This window comes from Aulostomus chinensis, chromosome 6, assembly GCF_037954235.1.
Source record: "Aulostomus chinensis isolate RoL2024-O1b breed Wild chromosome 6, RoL_Achi_v1.0, whole genome shotgun sequence".
NCBI classification, from domain to species: domain Eukaryota; kingdom Metazoa; phylum Chordata; class Actinopteri; order Syngnathiformes; family Aulostomidae; genus Aulostomus; species Aulostomus chinensis.
The window spans coordinates 22,938,283-22,964,639 of NC_141325.1; the positions used below are offsets into that span (position 1 = coordinate 22,938,283).

Sequence of the window (26,357 nt, forward strand, 5' to 3'; positions counted from 1 at the left end):
ACAGAGCAGAAAAGACACCACAGAAAAGAAGGGTGAAAGTCTAACAAGGTAAACTGACAATTTCTTGACAGCATTTGTTCATGAAAGCTTCAGTTTTTTTGTTCAACATGCAGGAAATCTAGGATTCATTTTTCTGAGGGGGTAAGGTTAAACAACTCACAGAGGTCATATTAGGGGTCATTCCTACTCCTGTATGACATTCATGTGGCTGATTTCGACCAAACTGGGCATTGCAGTGGTGTTACAGTGGTGTGGGTGTGTCATGATGTGGTCTGTTTGTAACACATGTTGTGAACTGTAGTGAAACCCCACTTATGAAGAGGGTGGCAGTAATAAAAATAGACATAAAAGCAGTTCTTCAACCTACATCTGTGTTTTTGCTGTCAGTCTGTATTTTCAGGAAGCTTTCGGAAGCTGGAGTACCTGGAGAGAACCCATGTAAGGAACAGGGAGAACAAGCAAACTCCGGAGCTCGAATCCGGAACCTTCTTGCTGTGAGGCGACAGTGCTAACCACTGCACCACCGTGCTACCCAGTTTCTATATTTGTGGTTTTTAAGTAATTGGCACCACCCCCTGTAGTAACTGGATGTCAGAAAGGACTCAGCCTCTGATTTATTTTAAACTTTTGTTGAAAAAGGAAATCTAATTATGTTCAGATTCAGTATTGGTTGATACAAACCTCACTAAACAACCTCAACAACTGGGGATCAAAGGTTGGCACGTGCATCGTTAAGGACCCAAGGATGTTGGATGTGCTATATGTTTAATATTCACAAACTTTTAATAATCCAGTGCTTAGTGGACCGCTGTGCTCCATCAGACTGACGCCAACTTGTGAGGGAGAGAGAAGAAACCAGGCAGGACAAAACTAATCAGACCAAAAGAGCTTCAAAAAGAGAGAAGTGGTCAACGAAAATGGTCAATTTTGCAGATCATCTGCAGGAAGTGGCTACGCAAGAGATGTTCAGGGACATTGTTTTGCGTAGGTCACACTACTTTTGGAGGCACACACAGCCCAATATACATGGACTACAGTATCGTGAGAAACAGCAATTACAGTACTTCCATTGACAGTTCATAACCATTTTGTCTCAAATGTTTCTGACATCCACGTGCCACTACAGATTAAGATTAATCAATCAAACAAACAAACCAACTCAAATATGCAATGAAAACACAGAATATACCATCTAAGAGCCCAATGTGATGGATGTTATCTTATTTTTAAATTAATAGTTTTTATTTCACTTGAAATGAGAGAAAACTTTATTAGAATACCCAGCTTGTCATTTATATCATCAACTGAAATAGATTTTTTCATGTATATCATTGTATATCATTCACATTCCGCATCAACTGTGTTAATTTTCTCTGCATTGACACGGCAAGGAGAAGCCAAGCAGTTTTCACGTTGTCACGTCGTCAGAATCATTGAAAGTTCCCTTTCCGGTTGTGGTAAAGCATGATGGATGAGTTTGTTTTTATTTGTTATACATAATATGTTGTTAGTTCTGTCTGAGACAGTTTTGGAGCCACAGTGCCTTCAAAGAGGGATGTTATTTTTGATAAAAGTTCATTTGAAGAATTCCTACAAAGAGAAAAGGAGACATATGATTGAGGAGAGACCACAAACAGCGGGGAAACAGTTCTTGAAAACTTTGCTCACAGACATTTTTTGAAAGAATACTTTTAGCAGTGAATTATATTTGTGTTATGGATGTGAGCTGGTTAGTATAAATGGTCTCAAATCTTGGTTATTTTCAAAAACTGAAATACACAGGAATAACAACAACAACAACAACAACAACAACAAATAAACAGAAAAACACAAATATGTGGTGGTGGTGGTGGCAGTGTTGATGGTTGTGGGGGTGATCAAGACTTCCAAGCCATGGGGTGTTGTCAAGACACCCCTGCCGCTGAGTTCAAATTAAATAAAATCATATCTTGAAAAGGCACATCCAGTCAGACTATGGCACCGTTGAGCATTTTAGTCAGAACAAAGCTTCCTCATCACATCTGAATAATTTCGCGATCCCAGTGGAAGCTACTCTTTCCCACCTTCCCTATAGGACATGAATGCATCATCTTTGGGGGTGTGGTGGATCCCAGTGATTCCCGGCTGGTTGGAAGCATGGGACGGCGGTCCGAGCTGTGAGCCAGCCAAGCGGAGGACAGAAAACAAACCTGCTCGATTGACTTCAGCACATCATCATCATCTTCATCACATCATCATCATCGTTATCATCATCATCACTACGATATTTGTTGGTGACGGTTAAAGACGACGCGGGGCTGACTCGGTATCAGCCCATGCAGGAGGATGGAGGTGGAGAAGAGGACCAACGGGTTCGACTACCCGGAGAGAAACAACGCCAAGTCCGTCAACGGTAGGCGAACAACCCTTAAAGCATGATCCTAGACACGCCACCGCATCCACGGCAAACACACAATCACTCAAACAAACATTTACACTCCTCCTCAGTTAATAACACGGCTACGTTGTCTTTACTTGGACCCCAACATCGTGCACCCCTCCCCGCCTCATGAGCATGTCACAGGTACAAAATCACTCTTCCCTCCAGATTTGAGGCCGCTACCTGTGACAGTAAGTTTATGTGCCTTGTGAATCAATGTTTGCAGTTGATAGGAAGTTGAGTTATACGGATTAAATTATTAGATAAATGTCCTTTTTTAAGTGGAGTGTCGTTTTTGTTTTGTTTGTTGTTGTTTTTTTTTTACGACAGAATGAATGAATTTTGGCTCCTAAGACAGTTTTGCATCAGCAGAGATCAATTAACTGATACTATCATTGTTTGCTTCTTGAGGTGTGTGTGTGTGTGTGTGTGTGTGTGTTGTTGGGAACAGAGGTCGGAATGTTTTTATTTGGAGGTGGTCACTCAGGCTCAGGGAGATCGTAAAAGGTGAACTTTTGAACTTGGAGAAGCCCTGAAGCCATTGTAGTCCCCAAAATCCGGTTTTACATGCAGGACGGGGAAGGTCTACATAAAGACGAGAGGAAAGGAGATAAGACATTTATTAGTGAAATGTTGCATTGTATAGCATGACACCGACTTTACTGCAGAGCCCCCCCCCCCCCCCCACACACACACAAGATCACTTCTGATCCACTTTATAAATTTATTATCCTTATAAGTTGCACAATGATCAGCTCCAGGTCCCAAACTGAGCCACGCAGACACCGCTGTAAGGCTCTGAGTCAGGCGCCAGTCCCATATTGTGCCCCCGTGCGGGTGACTGAAGATATATTGACATTTCCAAGATTAAAATTCCTTGAGCCCTGCCTGCTCTGCGTACACTCCCCTGGATTGATGCGCCCTGACTGAGACTGACATGGACTGTGATGTTTGATTGTCGCTTGACAATCGGATAGTAGTTCACCTTTTAGCCCAATTGAATATATGACGCCCCCCCCAAAACAAAACAACAACTTAATTTTCTTCAATTCAAACGAGTCATTCTAAATAGTTGGCAAATAAAAATGAAGGAAAAGTTTTTTTTTTTCACCTTTTGTTGAAATTAGACTGTCCTTTGATGAGCTGAACCACTGAAAGCTCTCTCCACATGAAGAAGTAATAGAAATAATTTCTCAATTTAATTAAAGAAAGCTAAACCAAACGTTCTCTGGTTCCATCCACAGACTGCTGCCTTTGGGTTTTCAGACCACCGACCAAATTCTCGATCACGTTTGAGAACTTAAACAAATAATGAATAGATGTAAGTGTATTGCATCAAAAATCTTATTTATTTTTATTTTACAATACATTGGAATAAAAGTTACTGGTAAAAAAAAAAAAAAAAAAAAAAAGAAATATATATATATATAAAATTAAATAATCAGTGTAAGTAAAATTGCAGTCATGTCTCTACAAGGGCTGATACTATCATGTCTCCAACACAGTTCAACAATGAAGTCAAAATGGTTTATCAGCAGCTTTATATTAAAACATAAAAATCATCATCATCATTTCTAAATCTGTACATATAAAGCATTCTGGCTGAGGAAGGCTCATATAAAGGCTGTAAGCTGAATTGATCAGTTTATTCATTTGTAAATCAGCTGGGGAAAAATAAGTAGCCACCGTTTTGTCCTTTCTTTTTTGAAGCAGGAATGCCAAACATTCAACTCTGCTTTGTTTACTGTGCTGCATGACTTTGTTTTCTGTGACAGTAAACTGAAAGCTTTAAGAATTTGGTTCGATTTGGCGTACACTGACATTGTACTCGTCATGAATATTATTTTAGGGACCTTCCATGTGTTAAGTGCATCTGGTTAACCTGTCAGAGGGGTGGGTGGGAGAAGTGTTTAAGCCTTTCTACCATCTCACATTGTTACACAAACAAAGCAGCTTAACCCTCCTTCCACCTTCTGCTCCACACAACCACATTTGAAGAACAAACTCAATTTCTATTGATATTTGAATCGACCAGGAATTTTACCAGCCCCCAATCCCCTGCTTGATAAAACATTCTTGTTTTAATATAATTGAACTCACTGGAGATGGACAGGAAAAGAGCAGGAAGATGGGCTACATGGAGGGGATACATATGTTTGGGCCTCAGGGGTTTGCTGGCTGGCACGGTGGGGCAGACAGCCTGAAAGAAAGTGCTTTGTCAGCTCCTGCTCAAGCTCAGGGGGTAGGAAAAAAAAAAAAAAAAAGCGGCCCCAGGATCTGTCCTGTCCCTCGGGGCAGGGTGAAGAGGATGGCTGGCAGTGGGTGGGGAAGGGACAGGATGCAAACCCCCTCTCCCCACTGTGACGCTTGAATGATGAGCCATGAGGAGTACAGTAAAGGAGGAGGGGCTGCTGCTAGAGGTGGGTGGAGGCGGCGGTTGGGGGTGGGGACCAAGCAGGCGGGCAGATGTGATCCATCATGTCTCGTTTTAGTCTTCTTTTAGGAAGTAAGTAGATCAGCAGCAGCACACGTTAAAAAAAAAAAAAGTTAATGCGCTTTGGGAATAAATGCACTGATTTTAAACTGTTGAGGAAAGTTGCAAGAAGTCAGTTCATTCTGAGAAAAATCACTGAGTTGCTTTGTTACAGAGAACCAACTGCAATCATACCCAAGACTGATTACAGTGTTTATCTCGGGAAATTGTCAGCTTTGTTTTCAGCCTCTTGGATATCCAGAGATAAATTAAATTTTCCCTCTTTAAATACATTAATGTGAAATTTACTTATTCAACTAAATTTTGATTCCTGTTGAGACTTAATGGGAAAAAAAATTGCTGTCCCGCAGCAGGATGATTCAAATTTTTATTTTAGATCAGTCCTTATTTTAAGGTTCAGGTTTACACACTTAAATTTACGAAAACAAACAAACAAACAAACAAAAATAAACCAACAACAAAAAAATCTGCATCTTGAACAAAGAGAAAATTCACCCCTTTTAATTTCACCAGTGTAAAGAAAAGATAATTCTCCATGTGGGCTGATTAGCATTTCAAACAGCTGGAATGTGGTTTGTCACGCAGCACACTCCTTGGCAGATGGTTACACCACTTTAAAGACTAACTTTTGATGAATGTGACTGAAAATCAGTGTTCGACAAAATAAACAACCAATGTAATTTATGAACAATGCTGAAGCTGGGCCATCTGACTCCTGAAGAGGGAAAAAACAGAGAAACTTCTCTCTGTTGAAATCTTTAATAGCTGAATTACACTGAGAGCAGTGTTCTTTTTAGCAGGAATTTTGTCATTGGAGTTGCACTCTGTAGTCGGGTTCAACAAATTCACTGATCTGAACAACTGAGGGGTTAAGAATACAACTTAATGAAAATGATGTAAGTAATGGGAGCCCTGAATGGTGCGGACCGTCCTCTGTTCATTTGGTGTAGAAACTGAACATCCTTCAGTCTGATGCTGCTGCTGTTTCCAGGCAACACACATTTGTGCAGTGTTACTGGGTCAGATGGTGATACAACAGCATCAACAAAAAGACAGAGACCGTGCACCAAAGTATGAGTAGGGAATCGGAAGACATGATGTTGATGCAGCGAGATCAACACAAACATGGACTAGATAGAATCACGCCAAACTTTCTTGGCCAAGACTTCCCGGCACTTCAGAGCCTTTCCTCCAGCATTTCGTCATGAAGTTATCGTCCACAGCAGCTAAATAAATCAAACAGATGGATGCACCAAAAGGGATTTGAATCTGGTTTTCTTGATAATGGCTATGGTGACCTGCTTTATTCCATCCACTGGTGAGCCAAAACAATTGAATTACTTCAGTTCATTTTTTTGTTTGGTTTGTTTTTGTATTGATTGTTCACAGGAAGGAAGTTATTATCATTTTCATTCATTATTCTGATCATTTTATATTCCGAGATGACATTGATTTACAGTTTAAAATCAATTGATGTACAGAAGAGAAAAACGAGAATTTCGGGAGGCTGGGAAAATAATTTTTGAGTTGCTTTTTTTTTTTTTTTTAATTTATATTTTAAAATTTGAAATTTTTCTCAAGATGCAGTAGTTTATGCTCTTGAAACGTACTACAAATATAGGTTTTAAATATAAATAGATTGTCATCAGTTTTTGTGTCTTTAAGTAACCCTTCATTTAAACTCCTTATTTCACTTATAATTCTCTATAAATAAGTTTCTGGTTCTGATGCAAAAATGCAGAAGCGGAAAAAAGTACAAGTCGAAGAAGAGAAATGGATTACATGCTTATTTTCTGTACCTTAATTACAAATTATTGATGAATGATGCACTAATAAGGAGCATGAAGCTCCAGATGAAGTATGGTTTCTGACTTCTTCCGGCTCTGCATGCTTGTGATTTTGTTGTTGTGTGGACGGTGATGAATACGCGGGGGAGGAGGTGGCAGCGAGCACTATGGGAACTGTGACCAGGGTCAGTGGGATGTTGCTCTTGAAGCATTAATGGCCTGGTCTCTGCTGACCTCCATGTAACCCAAGAAAGTATTTACAGCCTCCACTTGATCCATGAGCTACAGGCTGTGGTGGCAGTGAGGCTGCTTTCTGAAGTGTTTGCTAGCTCGGGCCTGGCTCAACTCGAGCCTGGAACAGCTGATAATGAGCTGTAGAGGAGGAAGTGGCTGACTGCTCTAAACCATATTTTAAAGGGGACTGCATTACAGTAAGTAAGGGGGGGACAGTTGGTACAGTGACGCTGGTGATCTGCAGACCATGCTTTTGTCAGGCCTCTGTGATATTCAACACGTAGCCTAGCCAGAGGCCATAAATGTCTTCAATTTGAGTTTGAATTTGGGTGGAGGATGAGTTTACAGGCAGCTGTAAAACACTGAACTTGGTATGTAGAGTAGGAATGGCTTTCCTGTGAAACTGCCAGTGCTGGACCATGCAGTTGGCGGGGGCTATAAAAGAGCAGCTGAGGAGTTTCATTTAAAAAAAAAAAAGAAGGTCTTTCTGCTTGAGAGAGGAAAGCGTGGTCCTGTAGCAGTTAAGAGGAGAGACCCTCCGCATTCTATCTGGTTCCGTCCAGACTGAGACAATGCCAAAGAAGCTGAGTCATCCCGTGTGCACAGATGCAGCCAATCAGCAGGCACCGAAATCATTTCACAGTCAATAGAAAAAACACACAGACACACTGTACACTAACAGGAATCTGCTAAAGAGTCCTAATTACTGTGACACACAAACACAATTGTAAGCAGTCAGCACCTCAATGCTGCCTTGAAGATTTTTCATTCAGTGCAGTAGTTGTGAAAGTAAAAAAAAAAATAAAAATCCCAAGACATATTTCCAGTCTGAGATGACATTTTACCAAAGATATTTTAGTCTTCAATGATCTGGAATGAAGTGAAACAGATTTAGCTGGAGCAAAAGGATGCTGCTTTCCCTCACGATAGATTACTTAAAACGTCTAGGTATTATCAGCAGGTTCTTTGGATTATGTTTACGGATGTGCATTCATAAGTGGGAAATACTGACCTCAGAACTTGAAAGCTGTTAATTGTAATAAGAAACACAGTTGTTCAATCCCCCAGAAATGGCAGCAGCAGCAGGGAAAGCGAAGCAATGGTTGTATTCATTGCTGATACTCGATCATGCAGTTGTTTTGTTCGATATTTACAACAAAAGAAATCATTTTGGCTGTTAATTTTTGGGAAAATAAAAAGAAGTGACTGTTAGTCCACGGAAGTTCCCAACATGATTTCTTCAGATTGTTTTCTTAGGCTGACGTGTGCCAACCGCTCCTCCCAAGAGAAACATTTTTTTCATTATCTGTAACCAGTTGCTTCAAAATTGTACGGAAAAGACACAAATCTAGTAAAAATCTTAGAAGTAGATGTGACATTTTGTCACTGCTGCCAGCAGTGAGGTATAGTAGGAGTACATTGGTGCAGTTTTACATAAAAACAAAAATGTTGCCCTCTTGGTGCAGGAATGTTATATGAAACCATCCCTTCAATTTTGAGGGAGATCCATTTAACACAGGGAAAAATGCAATTTCTTTTTTTTTTTTTTTGGACATTGGCCCTATTCATTACTAGTGTTTGATTACAAATAGCTTTATTTGTATTTCACAGGGAGTGTAGTGTTCTTAAGTGGTAAATATGAAAACAAGTACATTTTGGATGACTTCTAAACTTTAAAAAACACTTAAGGACAAGTACGATGGAGAGGTCAAGAGTTGATACCATTTAAAGAACACTTGGGTTTCTAACCAGTTTTTCAGAAAGAAAAAAAACTCCTACTGTATAATAAAATTTAATGTTGATGTTCAACCCTGAATGAGTAATGTCAGGCTGGTTTGGTAATGTGATAATTATTATCAGATGGCCGCCATAGGTTTGAGTTTACACAGTGCAGTACGCTGGCTGGCCCTGAGAGGTAGTAAAACCCTGACCCCTGGTATGATGAAAGGGAAGTTGCTCCTTTGAGCGTGTCAAGCCGCGGTGAAGGAGCCCCCACCCCTCTGACCATAGCGTGACCCTCAGCTGGGACGCCCGCAAGGATTAGTGCAGATAAAGACATACGTTCATTAGCTTAACATAACGTACACTGATGAGTGCTGAATGAAAAAGTCTCTGGGGTTATAAAAGTGGTCTTCTAGCCATTGTTTGATCGGAGGATTGTATTTGTACTGTGCTGGTAGCAGTTGATAGAAAGGACCCTAAACTATAATCTTAGGTCGGGGATCAATTAAACAGACATTTTATTGACCATTAATTCTACTTTTAGAAACACAACACTATTTTTTTTATTTCTATTAACTTCTCAAACTCTTCATTTTCCCTTATGTTTCATTAAAGGTTTGTAGTTTGGCTCAGGATATTAAGAAATGAAGAAGAGGGGAACTTGCATGATTTGAAAAATGATGAAGTTTATACAATTACAACATTTAAACCGATACATTAATTTGCGAGGAATGTTGTAATTTGATTTAAAGACTAATTTTAAGCATGAATGGCTATTAATTACTCAAGTTGATTGATTTATCAATGTCATTTTTGCCCTGCACCTGTTTCTGTCAGCTCAACAGAAGGGAGCAATCGTAACGATATGCAACGCCGTTTCCAAGTCATGTATTCAAATTTTAAGAATATGTTCATCTTTCTTCTGTTCATTGCTGCTCTAACCCACAGTTATTGGTGCTTTACTGAGAGTACTTGGATGTGAACAGCCCTTATATTTATCACTCTTCATGTGTACTTTAGTATGTTGGCAAATACTGTCTGTGGTTGTACCAAATCTGCTTATTTCACTGTGACAAGATACAATATCCCTGACACACAGGTATTTATCTGTGTACTAATATGACCCCTCCCTTGCAAGACAGGGATATTGTATATATTATGACGAGATAAAATGCTTTTTTGCACAAAGGTGATATGCGAAAATGCAAACGTTGTTCCCCCTGTGTCCTTCAAAGAAAGCTAAGTAAAAAGACAAGTTGTTGAAAAGCCCGCAAACATTGAGAAGTCAATGCTAAAACATCTAGATTGCAAGTAATGCAGGGATTTTGTGTCTTCATTGACTTTTACAGGACTTCAGTGTGTTTCTGTTCTTGTGTTGTCATATTATATTTGACCTTGATGAAAAGGATGCATCTTTCCAATGCTGCTGGAGCTTTACAATTTTCCAAGAGCTGCTTGTACACACACCTGGGTAACACTTCCCTTCACTTCCAGGAGAGGGGACGGTGTAGAAGCTCTGCTGAGAGACAGAAAGAGACGCAACGTGCACTGTGAACTTGAGTGGAGCTGGGACACAGCACCACAGGGTCTGCACGCTTTGTCAGCCAGAGGCAGCGGGGAGGACAGAGTAGACATTGTGCAGCACTGTGTTACACACTGAGGTCAAGGGTCAGGTGTAGAGGTCAAAGGGATAGCCACGGAGCAGCCTGTGAAGTCAACACTCGAGTTCCTTCACAATCTGTCATATGGAAAATACAGCATGGAGCACTGAACTGAGGCCAGACTGTCAATGATGCAGATGCTTCTGAGGGGAAGTTTTCAATCCTGGGCTTACCTGCAGGACCAGGCATGAGGAAATACCCTCTCATGTTACCAAAAGTTGACCTCATAAAGGAACAATAAAGCTTTCATACACTGTTGGCACAGCAGCAAACCCCTCTATATCTAGGTGGTCGCAAAACAGTGAAAATGTCTCCTCTCTTTACTTGGTTATGACCCCATCTGCTCCTTCAAGGCTCTCTGTGGCAAACTGAAACTCTTTACTATCATGCTTTGGTGTCTGTGCTTGGGGGAGGTGTGTGTGTGTGTGTGTGTGTGTGGGGGGGGGGGGGGTAGAGTGGTGCCCAAGGGGTAAAGAAGCCCCTCTTTGCTGTGACCTCTGAATAAGCACAGGATTCACTCTGTCCTGCCTCAGAGGGGAGACAATCATCTATTTGTGACTGGTAGTTTCCTGTCATCCTTTTACAGTCAGGAGGTCTGATTGACTGACTGATTTAGTTGAGAGTTTATGTCACCCAACCCACAAGTCGACGATTCACCAAACCTGTCCCATCTGAGCTGTCCAGCTTTGTCAGCTTGGTACATTTATTTACATATGGGGAGAAGGTATCAGTACTGCAATATAGTATGGTCTACTTTCTGAGCTGAAACTCTGCAGAAATATTTTCATCTCATTTGGCAAGTTTTTCTCTATTGTGATCCTTCAACGCCGCTCTTAATGGTAGGCCTTGAAAAAAATGGGATACATTTTTTTTTTCCGATTTTCCTTTTTTTCCTTCCCAAATTTAAAACAAATGTGTCCTCTGTACATTAAGATGATAATTCTGTGTTATTGTGATGATTATTAAATTACTGAAGAATCATGAAACAAACAAAAATGATAGCAACGCTTGAAAAATGTTGACATGACATTTCGAATGATAATGTTCTATTTGATTTAAATCAGTGATGCAGGTGGCTGGATCAGATTTATGCATGTTCATATTCTTCTGATATATATGGGTCCCTATTGAGCTGGAGAAAACCCCTCATTTGTGGAGAAAAGTGAGGAAAGATCACTCTTGTTATTTAGTAACCCAGTTTTCAATCTATTGAATACTCTTCTATATTGTAGTGCTTTAAAAGAAATAACAATTGAAGGACTTTAGGAATCCAGTGTGTGCGTGAGCCTGTTAAGATCTAGAAAACACGAGAGCCGTGATGTAAGTGGCAGAATAAATGAAATTTAAAGAGGATAATAGACCAATTAAGACGGTAAATATTCAAAGATGTTTTTGAAAAAAAGCCCATAACAAAACAACAAATTTATTACGGCTGTATTAGCGGGACACCGGTGCTCAGTCAAAAAGGGGACAGAACAACCTATTAACAGCTTTATTCCCATTAACAGGGATACTGGGTGGGGGGTATTAAAGCTTCAAAGACCCAGTTTGACCTTACAAAGGCTTCAGTGGTGGCGAATACCAAGATTTCTCTGGCATCTTAGTCATTCACTGACCTCTGATGTCTCTGTCCTCATCATCTCCTCCCTGTCCTGACTGGTATTTGGAGCCAGGCCTTCCTGAGTGTGACATGTGATAGATGGAGGCTGTGTGGCTGAGATAAGACCAGAGCTGGGCCTGCCAGGCAAGCAGGTAGAGGCCAACCTACTCAGATAACACAGTGGCGTTGCCCTCCGCTGGCCATGCGGAACCGTAGCCATCTGGGACCGAGGAACTAGGACGGTGATGGACTGCATGAAACCTGGACAGGGATTCCTTGCAGAGCTAATGCATGGTTGGGTGGGGGGCCGGGGAATGGGGGGGACTTGGCGTACAATACATTTATTTGTTGCATGTAAATCAAAGTTGAAGCCCCATATGTTGTTCTGTCGTCAGGAATGTGAATTGTGCTGTATTGCAGAGTTACTGCAATACAGATTATTGTGTAAAGACCACATTATTGTGTAAAGACCTGCGCATGACTTTAGATGGTTTTTCATTTGGTCGCATGAACATAAGATGAAAGTAACATGAAAATCAGATTCAATTTTGAGTATTTATACAAGACCAACTTTGACCTTTCACAAGTTACTCTTGTGGGCCGCATGATTTTAAAAAGCTAACAAAACAAGAAAATAATTTTTTTTGGATTATTATTTCCAACACTACGGTATTTGCTAAATTATAGGGACTGTATTTTCTTTGAAAAAATGAAATTATTATTTTGTGATAAAAAACTATTTGAAACAGATGATGTGTCTTGTAGAATATTGGTCGAAGATTATGTTCAGTTAAATATAGACCTGCGGCACCACAATATTTAATGTAAAATGGTATTTTGACCCACAATTATCCTTTAACAAGTATTTGCCCTTCTCTTGGTTAGAGAATTGCAGTAGGCCATATTGGGATTTAAATTTCAAATAATTGCGGAGTCTTAATTCGATACTACTAATTTGTTTCAATAATTTCCTTTTCCTATTTTCTCTTTTTTTTTGTTACATATGAATCTGCTTTTTATTTTCTCTATTCATTTATTCGTCCTTTGGAATGTAAAATGTTGAAACCTCCATTATCCATAAACTGAGGGTTAAGTTTTCCATGAAGTAGGAGGCATTTTCTGCCAAAATTATTTGAATAGAGATGCAAAAATTAAACAAACTGTCTCCTTTTTTTTTAAGTTTACCAAACCTTTTGTGGAAGAAAGAAGAGACATGAAATCATTAATATATTCCATGTCTTTTGAGGCGGTTAAAATTAAATTTGTTGAGTGAATGGTTCACTGATTATTTTTAATTTTAATTTAAGTAGCAACTGATGAACTAAAAATCCTCTAAATTTTGATGAAAATGAATTCTAGGTTATAAATTAGTATAATAAAATATATTTTATTAAAAAGTTGCTGTTTTTCATATTATTACCCATTTGGCAAGATTCCGGCTTAATTAATGATCTCATGATAAAAGGCCTCATATGTACTGATTATAAAGACAGTAACTGATAATCAGGTAATCATTAAAGTAATCAGGTATTTATCAAACAATATTTTTACATTGGTAAAGCTTTGCAAAACTGCAAATGTAGCCAATCTTTTTTTCCTCTTAGGTCATCGTGTTTTTCTACAAATATTTTACAGACATGTCATAAGTGTCTTTATTGTTTTTTTTATTTTATATGTTTTTATTATGCTTAAAAAAAATCTTAGTTTGGTCAAGAGACACTTAAAATTCTCACGTTAAATGTTCTTCGATTAAAACATGAATGATAAGACAAAAATACTTCTGATATTGTGTGAATCATCAAATGATTGCGACATCAAAATCGTAATTACATATTGTTTGTCAAGAATTGTTTAGCCACAAACCCTGACTTTGTGTAAATCTGACTGTGACAGCCTGAGTCCTGGAGCAGATCACTATGTCTCTGTGCTGGCTCCACCTGCGCAATTACAGTGATTATCTGGACAGATAATCACAGGCTGAGGAGTAAATTTTCACATAAAATGCTAGATGGAGGCTGTGGAATCACAGTTTAAAGTTAAAAGAAGAGAATATCTGCATTCTCCTGCTTACACTTGCAAATCATGTATTCAGGCTTCTTGTCAGGGCTCAAAGCTGCCCCTGATGAAGGTCTGATACAGTACTGAGCCACTTGTGGTAAATACCACATTGAGCATGCATAGCATGTCTCCATCTACAAGGAGGGAGATAAAAGGGACAAGAGGTGGATGTTATTTTGATGGGCAGCTGATTGCGCCCGAGGTTGCAGAGGTTTTAGAGGTTAAAGGTTAAAGATGCAGCCTTTCTTTGTCAACACACAATGGGCCACGGCGGAGCAGGCTCCGGCTGTATTGGCTGTTGCTTGAAGCCTTCCCAGCCTCTGGCTATAATGGTCAATAAGCTGTCTTAAGGATGAGCAAGAGAGACCACACACTGGAAGGCTCCATTCTTCTCAACTGCTGGTCCATTATCGCTGCACACCGCCCCCCCCCCCAGAATGGACCGAAACAAGGCTCAGGCCTTATTCCAAAAAAGCCTAGCACTAAAAACTGATTTCTCAAAGGAAGAAGCTGCGTTGTGTTGAAACACAGGTCTCCAATGTCTGGTGCGGTGTTTTAGTTTTTCAGTCTGTTTTGGTGGAGAAATACGCTAATGACCATACAGTAGTATCTTACAGAGCAGGGAAATCTGTGTTTGAGTCTGGAATCTTGTTTTTGTTTTTTTTTGTGTGTTTGTGTGATGAAAGTTTCACTTCTTAATACTTTGGTTTTTAAAATAAAGTCCCATCAAAACTAATTATACCCATCATCCTTGGGATCTGCTTTATCGTCAGTGCTGATTAGCTAATTTTAGCATGATGCTGCTGTATCACGCTAAAATAGTGATCAGCAACAATAATGCCTGCCAAATATCAGCATGTTGGATTCGGAGATAATGTTGAAATGCATGTATTGAAAAAAATGTGGCTTGAACATATCTCATAAAGACTACGTAGTTGGGTTGTTACCCGAATGGACAAAAAATACAAAGTAAATACATCGTTCTCTGTTATAATGGCAGAAAGAAGATAAGTGATAATGAAGAGATTTATAAATTTAAGAAAGCTGTACCCTAACCCTAGTTTTGATTGATTAGTGAAATTAACAGGGACAATACAAACTAAGAGGGAAAAGAATGCAACGGGGTGGGGGGGGGGTGTCACAGACATTCATGCTTGTCTGCATTCATGTTTGTGTCATATGTCAATATAAGTGTGTGTGTGTGTGTGTGTGTGTTCATGGAGGGCGACTGAGGCACGTGTGTCAGGACAGAGCTTGTGTGTGTGTTGGTGTATGCTCCAGGGAGAACATATGCTGGTGTTGATTGAGGGGCAGGGATGGAGGTGGGGGGGGGGGGGGGCAGCTGGCGTGTGTCAGGTCAGGGGTCTACAGCTGTTGATAGCAGGGTGGTACACTGACACAGATAGGGGGATCTGATGCTCAGAGAGCCCACACTCTGCGCCTGTCTGGATGTGAGTGATGGAGCTTGCCAGGAAGCGTGTAAGTGAGAAGTGGACGCTATGTCTGGAGACAACGGCCGCACAGATGGGCAGGCTGCTGATGGAGGCATGATGGGGAGAAATAAAACTCCCAACAGCAAGCAGACAGATTGTTGTGGGGTTACAGTTTGACCTGCATGGTAGTCAGATGACATATCAGAGTCAGTGTGGTCCTGCTCCCTTCCTTCAGCACAGTTACATTATCAAACTATTTACTGTAGAGTTGAGAACACGTTTGTCTGTGAGATGTCCTGAAGCTGGAAATGGTCACTTTTAAAGCAATATGTCTCAGATCTAGAGGGCAAAATTGATTTCTCACAAGCTTCCACACTGATCCGTGTGAAAGTTTTTTTCTTAATTATTATTATTTTTAAATAGTCTCAATTAAAAGGATTTCAAATAATGTTTCCTGATCTGTGTCAGTTACTGGCTAGTTGAGCTTAAGGGCACAATTGGACAAAAGTACACCCATATATTTAAATGACGTTAACTGTGATCCTGCCTGTCATAATCTCATGTAGAAGCTCCACTGTGAGCTAAAGGATTTTACTCAGAAATCGAATGCCCATTACTTTTGGGAAGCTTTTTGATTAACTTTTCCAAACTGAGAATATTTCCATGTTAATTTAGTCTTCCATATCTGTACAGCAATTTTTACAATGCAGTGGGCTACAAAAAAATGATCTTTTATTGGTCAGCAGGGCAAACAAATGCTTTATCCAACACAATAAACATTACGTCCGTTTGACGCTTAGAAGCGTGCTATTGATATGTTCTTATTTTGGACCAGTCCTCATTCTGTTAGAGCTTTTGTAGGGTAACTTTGCTAGACAGAGATTAACACACAACAATTGATTTTTATATAAATGTAACAAAAACTTGATGACATGTCTTCTTCTTCCAACACAGATGCTCGGCTAATCATTGAACTTTTAAAACAGTGCCAGATGCCCCAGTATTCACAGTGTTCCGTGATGTATTTAGCTTCGGCTAGTTGACACGTAGCTGACATTACCAAGATTATACTCATTCCTTACTTTACTTTAATAACGTCAACTCATCATTACACAAACTATTGAAGATACCACTTATTTCGTCTCAGCTGCAACAGGGTCACTATGATTTATTTTATAATTTTAAGGGTGAAAGTTTTGCTGTAGTTTTCATTGTTTTACAAACTTTTACGTGGTGAAATTTCAGCTTGAGTTGTCAAACTTTTGGCTCATGACACTCATAAGGCTCATGTATGAATGTGTGGGACGCATTTATCTCCTGCTCTCTCAGCGTGCAGGCTCCCCCTTCTCAGTCTAAGAATATAGTTGCCTGGGCAATTAGTGGAACATAGTTCACAATATCATTTATTATTAATTTAGCATAATAATAGACTCGATTTTATGGAGCAATAATAAGTAATACACAATAACAAACCGAGGAAAATACCCCAATGGGGGCTACAGAAAAAAGTTATTTGTAATTTGACAGTGTGCATTTGCTTTTCTTATTTGTTGTCATTTTGAATATATCCATTGATATTTTGAATTCAAGCATAAAAATATTAAAACTTGGGAGGGACTCTGGGAATTTTGCGTCGTGTATTTGAGATTCACGATTTAGAAGTGTAATACTTGCTATTTCGCTTTAAGATTTATTTACAGACTCAAATGTAGTGATGATTGTTATAGAGCGACCCGTTTTGTTATGGACACTTTTTTATGTCATATGCGATATGGGTAAAAATAATTTTAAAATTTCTCAAAAGAATTCTCTAATTTTGTTGGAAACAGAATTGGTAGAGGCACAACCAAGCTTGGGGCCAATTTATTTTATCCAATAATTCCAAAAAAAGGAACTCTTACAATAGTTTCAAAATTCCGTATATGCTTGTTTTCATCAGTAAAGTTCTTCTGCTGCACAACTTTTTTAGGCCTTCCTGGTTTAGTGTGCCAGCAACCCATGTGACACTACTAAGCCAATCAAGTATCTGCCTTTTGGCTAACATTGCAAACTGGAGTTGCAGAGCAAGAAATGAGTGAATGATAGAAAACAGCTGGAACAAACTGTTACTTAAAGTACCAATGTTGAAGAAATAAGGTGAGTTCAGTATCAGACTTGTTTTTCTCATCTCCAATGTAGAAAGCCACGCCAATATTAAACCATATCTTGCCTCGTTTCGCATCATTCCTCCTCTTGAGTTCTTTTCTGGGGTCTTGGATTCCAAACCTTTCAAAGGTCATCTTCCCTGAGCTTCATACATTGAGTTCAGGTTTGCTACAGACACTGCCCACCTAACGAAGTACTTAGTAACTAGTAGCTTGTAGCTTGTAGCAGCCCCCTCCCCCAGCCAGACATCTTCTGCTGGGCTGCTGCATACCAGAGGCTAAAATGAGTCAGTATCGGCATCTAGTGGCGGAAGCTATATCACAGAAAGCACATCTTGTACCTGAGTGAGTAGTCGTCTGTCTCTCTGCAATGCCATATATGGGCAACTTTAGCATTCTGCTGAATCTGTTACCTCTGGAAACTGTGTTGATTGAGATAGTTCTTTTCTATTTTTTTTTTAATTATATATTTTAGTCTCCACAAATTGGGCCTTTAAAACTACATGAAATGAGAAAAGAACATGTTATTAGAGTAGAATACTTGCATGTCTCCAGTTAGAAAAATGCCTAATATTGCTGAATTGTCATTCATTTGATTAGTTGGCGACCTGTTGCTAGGCCAGACTTTAGGATGTTTCAGGCTTTCACTTGGAGAAATTTTTATCTAACTTGACCTCTTTGAATTTTGATTTGATCAAACATTTTTGGTAATGTGCAATCTCAAATTTAAATCCCTGAATGACATTTGCTTTTGTCAAATCAGTATATTTTGGATGATTCATGCAGCCTGATTTCTGTTCATGGCTGCAATAACGATGTTCACAACCGAAACATTCCAAAGGGTTTATGTTGCCGACAAATGTAACACCGCAAACAAATCATCTGATTTACATATCAAATAATTCATCCCCAGACCTGTCACTCTCTGGTCCCCCTTACAAAACCAGAGATTCTTTCTTTGATGCAAAGATGCCTCTCAGTTCCTTCAGAAAGATGGTGCGCTACCTCCAGATGATAAGCTTACAGAGAATGCATCTATTCTCTGTGTTGGATCCGACAGGCTGTCGCAGAATTGAAACAGGCTCTTGATATCTGCCGAAGGCTGAAGGTAGGAAAAAAAGATTTCCATAACATTGGAACAAACCCTATGTATGCCTCTTCAGACCTGGCTCTAACATAGGTGATCAGGCCACAAGTGGACAGCTCTAAGCACTTCAGTTCACATCTGCCATTAGAATGCGTCTCCACATGTGTCTCAAGTGACCACTTGTGAGCCGAACTCCCTTCGTCTCTAGATGCAATAAACACAAACATGAGCACATAACACACAACAAAAGCGTATGTCTTGTTTTTCTTGGCTGCTGGAAAAAAAAATGAAAATAGCACGGACTGTTTCTGTTTCTTGGAATGTTTGACTCTGTTGTATATCGAATTAGGCTTTCTGAAATGTTCTGAAAATGTTTAACGATCATGCAGTTGCTGCACAAATGAGGACAGGCGTCTATATCAGCGCTCTTGATCAAATCAATTCTGATTCAGCTCACAAGATGCTCAGCCAATCAAATCTCTGCATTTCAGCAAACATTGCGACTAGAGTTGCCGAGTGGGAAGAGTTGAGATGGAAACAACAATTGGAAAAATAATGAAGTCAGAGAAAATGATACTGAAAAATGATCTAAAAGCCCAATGTGAGTTTATTTTAAAGCTGATTGAGGATGTTAAGATATGAAATGGAGTTAAATAAAAGCTAAAATTAGACACTTTTATTTTAAATCCACACTTTCAAAAGCTATGATTTTTTTTTTTTTTTTTGGTAGTGGATGCAAATGCAGCCCTTGTTCTAAACTACATGATATGAGACAAGAACACTTTGAGTGTATGTCCATGTCTTCAGTTAAAAAAGATAGTAACAATTAACGTTCCTGAGATATTATTGAACCGTAATTTTTCTTAATTTGACAGTCACTTGTTGAACACCTACAAACACTGATACAATTACTATGCTATGTCAATATATATGTGTATAGGGCTCGGAGTCATAACACAAGTTTAACATTATGATATTTTCTCAAACTGGATATGTTTGAATTTAAATTTAATACCCCTGGTGGAACTTAACGGATAAATTATTACAATGTGGTTTGAAAAGGAGCATTGGAACACATTTACTTATCTAAAGCAGAAGGTAGAACATTGCAATTGGTCTTGTGTATGGGGGAGGTGCATATAAATTCTCACATGAGAACATCAATGTTAAATGTGTCCAGTATGTCCGGTTGTGTGTATCTTTTCTGTATGATTGTAAAACCAGTCAGATTTTCAGGTTACAAAATGCAGAGAACGATCTCTCAGAAAAAGCACCTAGTTTTTGATTTTATTCAATATAGTTTTTTGCCTTGCAGCTACCGCTTATTATCGTAAGGGGTGCTGCCACCACCTCAGCACCCCTGTTTCGGTGCCCCTGTGTCCAACTGTGCAAAATCTCTGCAGAGTTGTGTTATGGCTGATCCAAGGTCTGTTTTCCATAGAACATTCGTTACGTGTCATGTTGGTCGGGGTCAGGACATATAGCTACTGCTCCTCTGACACATGGGAGATTGAAAACAGTTTTTGTTGTCACAGGGTAGAGATTTTGATTTTCTCTACAATACAACTGCTGAAAATAAAGAACTAAACAATTTAAAAAAACACTTACAAAGATAGACACGGATAGAATGTTTTTAGCACCAAATATTTGACTGCGGTGTTCCTTTCCATGTGTGCAGGCATGAAAGTAACAGTGTTTCCAAGTGTCACTATGTTCAAACCCTGATTATGGACATACTGCAAGTTCCATACAATTATGAATGATTTAAGAAAAAAACAACGCAATATACTCAAGGTATGTAGTTCTTAGAACATGTGTGGTAAATGAGGCAACAACGAAAACTGCAAACTGCAGTTTTCTGTTTGGTCTTTTTTTTAACTTTTTGTTTTTAATTTTATTCTTGTAGAAGAAACATTGGCAACGTACAAGGAAAAAACTAAAAAAAAGTTGGTCACCTATACATTCATTCAGACGTTAGAATGATGGAATTACAAATACAATGACGGCTCAGTGAGCATCTCTTGGCGACATGTACACAATCCATTTTTTCCCAGTACTGCCGATATTTATCAGTCTGTAGATTTAACAAAAAGGTCATCCATTCCATATTTTGGATATTGGTCACAATATAATATATATAAGAACTGTTAATTTCGTAATCTTTTGCCAGTCTAGCTGAATAACTGGGCAGCTCCAGAATACATGAAAATGGTCTGTTCAGTCTTACAGCTTTATACCTATTTAATACTTTGACTCATGGTTCAAGTAAAGATGAGTGGTGGGTACGTAATCATTAGCTTCAGCTACAATTCAGGAATGCCACTTGCCGTTTTAAAGACCACCATTGGTTTCCGTTTATTCTCCAGTGTTCCTACTCAGTTTAGTGATGCTGGTGGGCTGACAGTCTGACCCAGACTCAAACTACACAATCAGTTGTTGAGGTGGATCATGTACGTTTGTTTTGTCAGCATTTTGTCGCATGTTACAACATCCACCGTCTGTCATTGTTTTTGAATCTCTGTGAGTCCACATTATAAAGCAGTGACTAATGCAGAACTTCATGATTGCTGTAAACGGAGATAACGTTTCCTGTCACTGTCGCCTACTCATTGAGGTTTGATCACTATTGGATCTGTGTAAAACGATGTTTTTTTGCCTTCAGCAGGCAGGTTGTGTGTTCCTGGTGGAGCACCCGTAACAGTTATTTGTTTTGTAGTTCCCGGTTTACAGCCTTGCACCATCCTTTAATTGCCCCAATCCTATTTCTACATACTGTAATTTTTTATTGATGATTCATTCAGATGCAGGCTGAATTTGTGCTTCGACTTGGAGAGCACTTGCTGGTTTTTATGCACTATGTATTTCCTGCTAATAAAACTTGTTTTTTTTTGTATATTTTTTTAAAATAAGTATTTATAGTCCGCATTGGTTTGTGTATGGTGGATCAGTGGTTGGCACTGTGGCTTCAAAGCAAGCCATCCCACGCCCCTTCTGTGTGAAGATTTTGTGCTCTCTCCATGTCTGTGTGTATTTGCTCTTGGTATCCCGGTGATCTCCACCATCAAAGACATGTATGTGAGGACTGTTGGTGCTCCTAACCAGGTCACTGCTAGAAAGATCTGTATTTGGTCTCCAAGCATTTTCTTCAAGGACTGGGTTGAAGCAGAGGACAGATTTTGTTTTTGTAGAGTGACAATGAAGACCAGTAATACTTCTGCTGGGACACTTTCGTTTCATTTTTCGGAGGAAAGGTACATTGGAATTCATCTCTAAGATGCTCATGTTTTGACAATTCGTGAACACGAGTTCTTAGTACACCTAAAAATAATGTGAGACTACAGGTTTAGTGGACAGGCACCCTTGTATCATCCAATTTAAGCGTGATGTGGCATGATTTCATCAGGATCTTGTTGCCTGATTCCCGTCCGTGGTAAATGATGCTACTTCACTGCTCTATTCCTGCAAAATATGTCACGAAGACAAATTTGTGAATGTTTTTCTATCTGGTTGTAAAATGAATCAAACTCTAAATTGGTCAAATATTTCTCTCTCTAGCCTTTCTTATGTTTGTCTTTTTTTTTTTTTAAAGGGTTTTATGGGGACCATCCCTTGGAGTCAGAACAGAATGACAGCATGGGTGAGTACTTTCCTTCAATATTTTACTTCCACACCATATTCCCAGGCTCCAGCGCCACCCCCCCCCCTTAACAGGATAAGTGGAAGAAAATGGATGGATGGACTAGTATTCCCAGTTTTTAATCCTCCTCATTCATTAGTCACTGACCTGATATGTAAGACTACAAAAAGCTGCAGTGATAAGGAGAACAGAAAGCCCCAAACAATTTTGTTGGATGTAGGCAATTACTAGAATCCTTATTTTAACCAAGTGGAGAGCTCCATCTAGTGGTAAAAGTAGTGATGTAAATTTATTGACTGGTTCATAATTTCTAATCTAATCCACTAGAGGGGAGTATAATCTCAATAACAATGATGCCACTGTCAGAAGCGTTGACCCTATGGCTCTTGTGTAATTGGGAAAGAAAATCCACGAGGTAATGGTTTAAATGTCTTAAAGCAACTAAAGATTGAGGGGAAATATATTTGTTTCTTGTAAGTACCCATCAGTTTGTGTAAATGCGTGCTGGCAGAGAAGCCAGTATGCAAGTCCTGGGAATAAAAGTTCAGTCGAGAATTAGAAGATTCTCCACGCACCGATTGCAAACCTAAAATGTGAGCTGTAATAATGCCAGATATGTGTAACTTCAAGTAGGAAACTTGGAGCAAAGGGCCAGGGGTGAGGTAATGGTCCAATGTTAAGGTCCAGGTTCAGGCGAAGTTCACCCGGGACTCCCCTGGCTGCCATTGCAGCGCCAGGTGGCATGTAGGAGGGGTCAGGGGTCGGACACAGTTCAAAAAGTGCTGACCTCGCCATGACTCTGTTCTGACCTGATTGTGTGCAGCTCTCCTTCAGCCTTTCTCATCACTCCCTCTATAAACCTGTGAGAGGAGAAAAGGGGGGGATGGCAAAGAGGTGGAAGGAAGTCAGGGAGGAACTATTAAACCTGCACACTGAGTGAATGGCCAGCATTGTTGTGTGCTGCAGGAGGAGTCATGAATTTATGAGGCCGAGCTTGATTGGGTTGTAAACTTGACGAGGTGGGCTTGTGGCTGCAGCCACTCACTCTCTCGCTGTATGCCCTATTCTCTCCCCAGGATGCCTCGGTGCATGCATCGGGCAAGGGTGATGCTGGGGTCAAGGGGGGCTGAGGCAGGGCTCCAAAGGCTTGTAAATGCTCTGACAGGGGTGGGAATTCAGAGACCCCCATTCAGTGACCAAAAAACCTAGGTCAGGGGCCAAATAGCTGAGTTAGCAACAGCTGTTTTCAGCACTAGCCGTGAAGATAAAGTTCTAATGTCCACTCAGATAACAATTATCTAAATCTTTCTCTCTTGCAGACTTACATTCCCATCTTCTTGAGCCTACTGATGGTAATTTACTGGGGATTGCTTAGTGGCTCATTGGATTATAAACTTATTACAGTCGAATGTCCCTGGCACATATGAAGCTCTTGGTGGTAAAATGCAGAAGTCTATAAAAGCTACACTTGATCCCACTTCAAAGAATTTTGAGCTGTAATTTTTGTATGGAAAGTGCTATACAAATGAAGTTTTAGCATTATTTAGAATTTTAATGCCTCATTTTTGCTTTTAGGTTCAGGTTTGCCTGCTTTTGATAAATAAGTGGAGAAATATGTCATATCCTTCCCACTGAGGTGTTTCATAACTTGTATCAGGGGTTGATTTTACCTCCCCTCCCCAGGTCACTGCTGTCACCCAGTGGCAGAGCCAGGTCATCCAGAACTCCTTCCTGACTCCCCCTCCCCCTTCATAACGCACCACCTCTTTCTCTTGAGTCCCAGGACATACACAACTGGCCAATAGCTGCAGAGTGAGTGGTCAGAGGGGTTATCAGGGTACCATGGTTCCATGGTTAATAATTACCAGCTGTCTTTTCCAACACAGGGACAGGACTTTCCCCCTCAACGCTGACCCAGAGCAGTTTCACTGATCAGCTTCATCAGATTGACTCACTGTCTGCATTTATTGCTGTTTGAAATATTTCTTAGGTAAAGCACAAGCCTGAAATGTAATATATAAACCAAAATGAATATAAATATCTTGTTACATTCGTCTTTATTAAAGCATAAGGATGTGTAAGGCACGCTGAGATTTTTCTGTTTATTTTGCTATGGAATCTAATCTTTGTGTGAGTGGTTGATCTTCCAAAGAAACTCATCTATATCAGAACATAGACCTACATTGACTACTGCTGCACTTCATGATTTTGGCCAGCAGAGGGCAGTAGATCCATGTCAGATTTCCTTGTGATGTATGTTCCCATGTGCCACCTGGACTCAGTGAACTCAACACCCATATGGAACTACTTGGCTGCAGCCCAGTGCATGCCTTTCTTTTGTCCTCACATAACTGGGCTAACTTCATATGGCTGTGTCCAAAAGTTAGTCTAGATCACCAGGTTTTCATTTTCCTCTATCCTAGGCAGCACAGCAATCAAATATCTGACAGCACTTCAGATGGTTGTTTCTTTTTGTGGTGTGAAAGTGGATTTCAGTTTTATTTGCAGTGCTTGACTGAGGTAAGATGATAGGTAGGCAAATAAAAAGCCACTAGTAGTGGTCTTCATCTTTCACTTGGTTTTTCTTTCCTTCTCTCATGGGTGTCCCAGCCCTTTTGCACTTGTGGCATGGTGGGAGTACTGCAGAGTGTTCTGGAGCTGCCGCTGCTGACCTCCATGCTTTCTTATCATCTTAGCCTTTAATAATTCATGATTAGCCTCATCTTGATTCACTGTCCTCTTTTACTCGCTTGATGCAACTCGCGTTGGCGTTAGACTCGGGGTCAGCCTGGGGAGTGTTTCCAGGTCAGGGAGAAGTGGGTCACACTGTTCCCAGTGTCAGTGCCTATAACTTCACAGTGTGTGATGACAAAGCCCAACTCCATGGGGATAAACAAGCAGACTTTTGTGTGGCTGTAATATGTAGCAAACACTATCCCTCCATCATGTACATGCTTCTGCAGATATACTGTGCCGCCATTTAATTCAGTCAAATCAATTTATTTGCCAATTAATCCTTCACTTTAAGTTAGAAATGTGTCACAAGTCCACAAAGCAAGGTTTATTTAGAGATTTCATTGACATTTTACAATAGGAACATACACAATGATTATTTTCTACATTTGACCTCATTTGGTTTGGATACTGAAATGATAATATTCACTATCCAGTAATTAAAATTAGAATTTTAAATAGAGTCTTTGCATAGCAATTATTAGTTGCATTGGAGTCATTTTGAAGATTTTTGTATTTCTGTCTTGGGTTTGTGAGACATCTGGGAACAATAGTTTCAGCCTGATCCTTGAGACAGTTGAAAGACAAGAAGTGACCTGGGCCGCTTGTCATTGTCCCCTCTGACACTTTTCCATTATGAACAAAGGAAGAAAACATGCTTTTGGCTTGAGTCTGGCTGGAAAACCTCAATGTGTTTGAAATCTCCCAGCATGTTAACATGACCTTACAGGCCAGTTACTGCAAGATTATTTCCACATGTCTATATCTCCTCCAATTGCACAGTAAATGGAGTTATGAGGCTTTCCACTATCTTTTTAACTTTTTCAAGAATCATGAGCAGCATGTTTTTGAAATGAGACCACCTTTTGTGGTTTTCTGTTTCACCTTTTTGTTACATTTTTGTTACAGAACATTTGCGTGACAGTCCTGTAATTACAGAAGTTTCTGTTTTTAAAAGTGTCCTTGACACTGACAGGGTTCCCGCTGGCATTGGAATTCCTGCAATAACATGGAGTTTGGAGAAGGAAGTTTGGTAATTTTCAGGTCAGAGAATTACAGAATTTGGTCACTTCATGCAATCTAGCCAACAGGATTTTCCAGTTTGTTTCACACATTTGTTGCAGTTGATGGGTTTTCTACCCAAGCGGAAAGCAGACAGCATTAACAAACAAGAACTGAGTACACTTTGGAGGTCACTGAAGAGGTTGCACATAGTTATGGAATATAAGTCATGGAATGTAACATCTGGGTCATGGTGGGAAGTTAGGCAGAACCACTGAACCACCCACCTGCTTGCTTTGGATAAGACTGTCTGCCTGTTGAGGCTAACACACACACACACACACAC

General features: G+C 39.8%; 1 protein-coding gene across 1 annotated transcript in view; it reads left to right on the forward strand.

Annotated features, from left to right (window-relative positions):
* Window positions 1-2,116: 2,116 nt before the first annotated feature.
* The window catches only part of nr6a1a (nuclear receptor subfamily 6, group A, member 1a), a 91,961-nt gene continuing 67,720 nt past the window's right edge, over window positions 2,117-26,357 (forward strand). The window contains exons 1-2 of the mRNA XM_086207075.1: window positions 2,117-2,392; window positions 22,229-22,276. Coding sequence (XP_086063201.1) covers window positions 2,326-2,392; window positions 22,229-22,276 — 115 coding nt within the window. The 5' untranslated portion in view covers window positions 2,117-2,325. The remainder of the gene's footprint in view (window positions 2,393-22,228; window positions 22,277-26,357) is intronic.